This window comes from Erithacus rubecula (genome assembly GCF_903797595.1).
Source record: "Erithacus rubecula genome assembly, contig: scaffold_769_arrow_ctg1, whole genome shotgun sequence".
NCBI classification, from domain to species: Eukaryota; Metazoa; Chordata; class Aves; order Passeriformes; family Muscicapidae; genus Erithacus; species Erithacus rubecula.
This window is the reverse complement of record NW_027635570.1, coordinates 1-7740: the sequence shown is the minus strand read 5'-3', so window position 1 is coordinate 7740 and position 7740 is coordinate 1. Positions and strand designations below refer to the sequence as shown.

General features: G+C 48.9%; 1 protein-coding gene across 1 annotated transcript; it reads left to right on the top strand.

Moving 5' to 3' along the window:
* Window positions 1-3447: 3447 nt before the first annotated feature.
* Window positions 3448-5444, top strand: LOC306816647 (olfactory receptor 14C36-like; the record flags this gene model as incomplete). Its single annotated transcript, XM_079333075.1, has 2 exons — window positions 3448-3687; window positions 4489-5444. The coding sequence occupies exon 2, from the start codon at window positions 4512-4514 to the stop codon at window positions 5442-5444; it is 933 nt and encodes a 310-aa protein (XP_079189201.1). The 5' UTR covers window positions 3448-3687; window positions 4489-4511.
* Window positions 5445-7740: the final 2296 nt, after the last annotated feature.

Below are 7740 nucleotides of genomic sequence, written 5' to 3'. Positions count from 1 at the left end.
TCATGGAAGCAAGTGTCAATTGTGAACATGGCACAGCCTCATGGAACCCAGGGACAAGTGGGACTGTGCCATGGCTTATGGAAGCAAGGGGCCATCGAGGCACAGCTTGGAACCCAGGAGAACACTGTGGGGAAATGGATTCTCACAGAAGAAAGGCTCCATTGTGACAGTGTCGAATCACAATGACCTCCTGGGTTCCATGAGTCTCCGCTGTGCTTACAGCTGACTCTTGGTTCCCCAAGATCCCATGGAGTCACTGTGCTCTGCTGTGATTCATGAGGCTGTGCTGTGTCACACTGGACACTTGCTTCCTCCAAGGCTGGAGATGTCCCAGTGGCACCAGGTTTCCATCAGGCCACGTTTTCTCACAATGGGGCTTCAGTTCCATGAGAATTAATTGTGTCACAATGTTCTCTTTAGTTTTATGAGAGCCTGATGTATTGACAATTGACTCTTGATTCCTTGAGGTTTCATTACATCACAATGGTCTCCTCAGTTGCATCAGCTTTGTCACAATGCATTCCATGCATTTCTAGTGCATCACAATGGTCTCTTGGATTCCATGAGGACCTGCTGTAAAACAGTGGACACTTGATTCCATGAGTTTCCATTCCATCAGGACGATCTCTTGCATTCCATGAGGCCCTGCAGTGTCACTATGGAGCCTTTGTTCCATGTGTTCCCATTGTGACACAATGGTCTCTGTGAGGTTGCACCATGGAACTGTGGACACTTGGTTCCATGAGATTCCATGTTGCCATTGTCAGGAAAATCCAGAAATGCCAGAAGTTTATGTCCAAAAATGAGACAGAGGAGTCCTTCAACTTCTTTTGAATAAACAGAGAGAGTTCATTGGAGCACACACCCACGGGGTTTTTCTCCTTTGAGGTTTCAGAGGGCGCAGCCTCCTTTAGTCCTAAACTCCTGGCTGCATGTTGCCCTCTTCCTTTCCCCATTGGCTGAGGTAATAGGAAGGTACAGCCTCCCCAAACCTGCTGTTCCATATGCCCCCTTGAACCTGGTATTTCCCTCCAAAATTCAGAAGTTCAGCCTTGTGCAGACCCTTGCCTGTTTCAGGAGCCAAGCCGTCTGGGCCCAGCAACAAACCTGCTGCCCACAGTTAGTAGAAACATTATGATCTATTTCAAAGACCTTAACACCCATCCCTTCACCCATCAAATGATTTGTAAAGACATTAGCACACATCTTTCCTCTCAGACTGAGGTTTCCTGTGCTGCTGACAGTCTTTTAAACCCAGGCCTCAGCCTGACCTCTCTGCTCTTGTAGTTCCAAGGAAGGAGGTTGTTGTCTCTTCCCCCTTCCATGGGCAGACCAATGTTCAGCCATCTCCAGGACAGCAGGGCCGCACCCCACAGCACTGTGACATAGGAAGACAAAAACCATCACTCCAAATGTCCCCCTGCCTCCTCCTTCTTCCCAGGCACTTGACCCTGGCAGTGGGGTTTGCTGGTGGTTGTCACAGGAAAAAGGTGACACTGTGGGGCCACATGGAACCAAGGGTTCATTGTGACACAGCAGGGCCATGTGAAGCCAAGGAACTATTGTGACACTGCAGACGCAAGGAGAATATTGTGACACTAAAGAAACTCATGGAACCAAGGGTCCACTGAGACATTGAGGGGACTCATGAAACCTACGGGGCATTGTGACACTGCACAGCCTTGTGGAACCAAGAAGACACTGTGGTGACACTGTAGGGCCATATGGAACCAAGGATTCCTTTTTGATACTGAGGAGCCAAGGGTCCATTGTGAGATTTTGAAACTACAGAGATCATTTTTAAAGTACTGAATGTCAAGGAACCAAAAGTCCACCTGACACATTAAAGTCTCATGGAACCAAAAAGAGCTTTGTAAGGCCCCATGGAACCAAAAATCCATTGCAAATGTACGGAACCTCATGGAACCAAGAGTCCATGGTGACACAGCAATGCCTTATGGAACCAAGGAGTGCAAAGGTCTCAAACATTCCTTGCAGGTTTCTGCCTTGGAGAATGGGAACCTCCTTAGTGACACCTTGGGATTGGCACACACTTGAGGAGTGTGTCTCTTTTCAATAGGGAAACTTAAAAGTTTTGGATTACTTAAAGAAACCAAGAAAATTGTCTTTTGGCCTGACTGCAGTCAGTTATCCAGCAAAGCAGGTCCCAGGTGAATGAGGACAGACAACATGGGGTTGGGGAATGTGGAGCAAGATTGTCCACACTGGGTCAGACTTCAGGACACAACTTCTCTGAGCAGGACAGACCTCCTGAGGAGCGAACCTGGACTCAATACCCATCACAGAATGCTGCATCACCTCTGCTCTAAAGAGAACAGTAATAAAATATGCTCCTTAAAACAGGAAATGTGAATTTCTTAGAAGCTCTTTGAAATATTTCTTCATAACAGTATCAGGAAATCTCCCTAATGAAGTGCACCAGACCAGAGGGAAATCAAAACAGGACTTGCTTTGTAAGGACTTGCTTGATCCCAGTGAGCCTCGTGGTGCCTTTGGTGCTGAGACGTTGAACCTCATACCTGAGAGGAGATTGCACAAACCTTTCCAGGAATTAAAGTCAGAAGAAAAACCCAAAGCATCTCAGAGCATTAATGGGTCACTCTGAAGTCCATCCCCAACACAGGCTCCTCATGAACTCCTTGAAGGAGAGAATTGGAGGCCATGATTGCACAAAATTTTTCAGAGACTCAAAGAAAGGAAAAAGAAAAGTACCTTAAAAATCTGAAGTACCTTGAAGCATTAATAAGCCCCACTGAGTGTTATTACTAATAAGGTCTCTCAAAGGACTAATTAAAGCAGATAATTGGAGGCCATGATTGCACAAAGCTTTCAGAGACTCCAATACAAAAGCAAACCCAAAGTCGTTTGAAAAACCTGCAGTCCCTGGGAGCATGAAGGAGCCCCCAGGGCAATTCCTGACCAAGGCTCCCTAGAGACTGGTCCCAGCAGATCCCTGAGGCCACTGGGATGTGGGGGGGATACTGAAGGCAGCACAAGGGGTGACAGTGCCCAGCCTTGCTGGGACTGTGCCAGGAGGCCCCAGTGGCTCAGGACAAGGTGTCTCCTCCCAGCCCTTGGTGGCACAGACCCTGCTGTGCCCCAGGGCACCAAGACTTGGCTTCTCTTTGTCCCCACCTGTCATCTCTGCCTCCAGTTCTCTGCTCTGATTGAGGCTTGGGGACACTTTCTCAGTTGTGTCCCTCAGTGGGACCCATTAAACTTCAAGCAACTTTGGAGTTTGACTCTGACTTGGAGTTCTTGAGAGGTTTCTCCAGCTCCCTCTCAGGGACTGTTGTTCAGGGCTTCAGCACAAACCCAAGGGGGCCATTAAAAGTCCTTGTGCTGTGTCTGTGCTGCTCAGCTGGGCTGGACTTCTGGCACAGAGGGCCATCCTAGCTATTAAGAAAAGCTTCAACAGCACATTTCTCTTGATGAGCAGCTCTTTTCCCAGCCCAGCAGGGTTGAGGGCACTGCCTGCAGCCACCCCAGGCACAGCACAGAGGCACAGAGAGCTTCAATCAGTCAGGGCTGGGAAGATGCTCAGAAGTGACTAGGGCAGAATCACTCCCAGCCCTTGACACAGGAAGCCTCTGGCTGCAGGAAAATGCAGCTGCAGCTCCTGCAGAGATCTCCTAAAGCTGGAATATCCCAATGCCTACGGACTCTGTGAGTACATTCTCTGATTATCTCTTGTGTAGAGCAGCAGGGGTGCCCAGGGCTGTCCTACAGAGCAGGGTCCTGCAGCCCAGGGCACTGTGCTGGGGCAGAGACTCTGCTGCCTGACAGGGACAGATCTCAGCCAGCCCTGGGAGCTCCTGACAGCACTGGGGAAAAAGGTCTGGGTGGAAGGATACAGCTGGTAAAGCTTAGAAGTGTTCTCCTTGTGTGGTGAGTATTTTGCATTGTTCAGGGCTGCTCCCAGAATGACATTTAAATGCAGAAGATTTCCAATGAAATTTTACAGGGAGCACTGCCAGGAAGCAGCTGTGTAAAAGGGAAAATCTTTCCATTTTTAATCTACTGCTCTGGGTTGCCTGGATGAGAAATTTCACACTGATATTCCTCTCTCAATTCAGGATGATAAAAAACTAAGAATTCCTCAGATCTCAAAAATTAGGCAGTGACAAAAATCAGCACAGGACCCCTTAAATGTAGCATCTGCACTGCTATTTCAGACTCCTCGGGGATGCTCTGACGTTGCCATCACAATTCTGCAGAGGCTGAGCTGGCCCTGGACAGTGCCCTGTGCTAGAGGGATCTGCAAGGCAAAGCTGAGTCTGAAGGGCTGGGCTGGGCTCAGGCAGCACTGGCAGAGTCCAGCCCTGGGCACAGGGAAGCAGCTGCTGGCAGGGACAGCTCCAGGTAGCAGAGCCCCGGGCAGGTAGTGGGGAGAAAGTGCCACAAAGCTGGGCTGGGATATTTAAAGTCTCTCCAAACTGAACTATTCCATGATTGCTTTTTCTACAGATCCCCATGCCAAGACACAGCAAATGTCCAACAGCAGCTCCATCAGCCACTTCCTCCTGCTGCCATTGGCAGACACGCGGCAGCTGCAGCTCCTGCACTTCTGCCTCTTCCTGGGCATCTCCCTGGCTGCCCTCCTGGCCAACGGCCTCATCATCAGCGCCGTAGCCTGCGGCCACCACCTGCACACCCCCATGTTCTTCTTCCTGCTCAACCTGGCCCTCACTGACCTGGGCTGCATCTGCACCACTGTGCCCAAAGCCATGCACAATTCACTCAGGAATGTCTGGACCATCTCCTACTCAGGATGTGCTGCACAAATGTTTTTCTTTCTGTTCTTCATCTCAGCAGAGTATTCTCTCCTGACCATCATGTGCTACGACCGCTACGTGTCCATCTGCAAACCCCTGCACTACGGGACCCTCCTGGGCAGCAGAGCTTGTGCCCACATGGCAGCAGCTGCCTGGGCCAGTGGCTTTCTCTATTCACTGCTGCACACAGTCAATACATTTTCCCTGCCCCTGTGCCATGGCAATGCCCTAGGCCAGTTCTTCTGTGAAATCCCACACATCCTCAAGCTCTCCTGCTCTAAATCCTATCTCAGGGAACTTGGGCTTCTTGCTGTTGGTGTCTGTTTAGGACTCAGTTGTTTTTTGTTCATTGTTTTCTCCTATGTGCAGATCTTCAGGGCTGTGCTCAGGATCCCCTCTGAGCAGGGACGGCACAAAGCCTTTTCCACCTGCCTCCCTCACCTGGCTGTGGTCTCCCTGTTTCTCAGTACGGGTATATCTGCCAACCTAAAGCCCCCCTCGCTCTCCTCCTCATCCCTGGATCTGGCACTCTCAGTTCTGTACTCGGTGGTGCCTCCAGCCCTGAACCCCCTCATCTACAGCCTGAGGAACCAGCAGTTCAAGGGTGACTTGAAAAATATGATGACTCTGTATTTTCTGAAGCATTAAACACTCTTTTATTCTGCTGAGCCTTTAGAATGTAACTCTTTACCATCCCACCCCCCCCCATATTTGTCCATTTTTTCTTTAGTAAATTATTCTACTGTTGCTGTTTTGTATAAGATGTTGTACTATTACTTTATTAATATCTACTTTTTTTCTAAAACACAAAGACTTTCAAGAGCTATTTTCCCTGTGCATTTAAATAAAAACAAAGGCCTTCCCTTTCCTGTGTGTCCAGGATTCTTCCTCAGCCCTTTTCTGTCTCTACAGGGGCAGTGCCTGTGAGCTGAGGTGGAGAGAAGAGTCTCCCAGCACAGCAGCACAGCCAGGGACAATGGCCCTGGCTCTCCCCACATCTGCTCTTCCCAACTCCACCCTATCCTTGATATCCCTTCTGTGGCTGTGAGGCTGCAGTGCTCTGACAGCTTAGTCACTGTCCTGCTGCGTGTCCGTGCTGTGAGCACAGGCGGGGACAGGCCATGGGCACTGCTGGGACACAGCTGGGATCCAGCACAGCAGCTCCATCAACAGAGGGATCTCCTGAAGGCAGGGCAGGAAGGCTTTGCTCTCCTCCAGAGCTGCTATCAGCAATGTGCTCCAGGAATGCTCTGGCAAAGCAAAGCTTAGTGTCTGGGGCAGAGGGGCAGTGTGCACAGGGCACACAGCAGTGGCCTCTGCTCCATCAGCAGGAGGTTGTTTGTCCCTGCATGGAGGGACACCAAGTGACCAGTGAGCAGTGTGTATTTGCTGTGTACTGAGAATATTTCAGCAGTGCACTGTGTGTGTGTGGGGAGATGAACCCAAGTGAGCACAAACACCATCAGCAGCACTCAGGGGTGGCACAGTTCTGGTGGCACAAACAGTGCCTTGAGGCCATTTTACTCTGGGAAACCATCTGGATTCACTACTGGGCTGTGGTTAGGACTGCATAAAGAGAAACATCCCTGGCAGGGAGGGTCCAGGAAAAAAAAAAGCCCAGGGGAGCCATGGACTGCAAAAAAAGACAATTGGAGTGCTGGATTTGTGCAGAGAAATCTTCTATGCCCCTTTTCCTTCTGCTTCTCTCAGTTTATTGCTGAGCATGGTGTGACACTTCCCTTGGGTCAGTCCACACAGCTGTCTGTTCTCTCAGGAGCACTTGCCCACCCCAAGCCCAGGAGTCGAGGGGGTTTACAGACACGCCTCATGTGGGGTGAGCAATGTGACAAGAACAGGAGAACAGAACCACATTTACTCTTACCAAGGACAGTAGAACAGAACAGCACAGCCCCAGAGAAATGGATAAAGGGTGTAACTCAGGCAAACAAAAGTCACACAAAAGGCAAGCAAGATACCAGATCAGCTCTACTGAAACACTAGTCTTAGAAAATTAGGATTTTAGTTACCTTGCTGAAAACAATTAAAAGTTATAAGGGAGTAGTTATCTGAAACTTAAATAATTCATTGTCTGTCATTTCATGTTTGCTCAGCTGCGCTTACAATGGGAAAAGACGAAACGAGGGTGCAGAACCAAAGGAACATAGACAATGCAACCAGAAACCCATTCTTTGGGAAATTGGACTATCCCCAGAAATTATTTGTATTGTCAGTGATAGAAAAGGTCAAGAGTTTAGGGTGAGGAAGACTCGCCTTACTTCCTCCTTTTAAGACCCCTCCCCATGAAAATTTCCCCAGACTTAATTTAAGAAGTCAATCAATCATTTTTAATAGCTATTCAAGCTAATTATCATAGGAAGCAGGGAATGGGAGGGGCTGTTATTATGAATATGTATTTGTTTGAATCCTTTGCTAATAAATAGACTTTGTGATCACCTGTGATTTTGCAGTGTGTATTAGAGGATTACCTCATGCTGCTGCCCAGCGCTGAATAAACATATACTTTCTAACTTTAAATTGTTAGAGAGTCTTTTGTCTGTCACAGTTGAGTATTGGTATTAGACCAATACTCATATTTTGATAATTCAGTTGGCGACTGTGGTGGGACTCTGTTCTCTCTGGCCGAGGGGCCAGCAGGTTTCGGGACCCCTCTAGGGCGCCCATCTGGGATCTTCCTAGGAAGAGGGCTCCTTTTCCTCACTGGCACCCCGGGGAGCAGAACTAGAACTACCGAAGATATGAACAAAAAGGTATGTTTAAAACTTATAGATAGGTACCTGTAAGAGAGGCAAACTGGTAAGATGCTGCGAGATGCACAGTGAAAAAGCCTGAAGTGGATTTGTTTGTAAGTTTCCATGGAATTTGGTTGTGGTTTGTGTTCCAGGTAGGGCTGGTAACAGCTCCAGGAACTCTTGCCTGCAGTGGG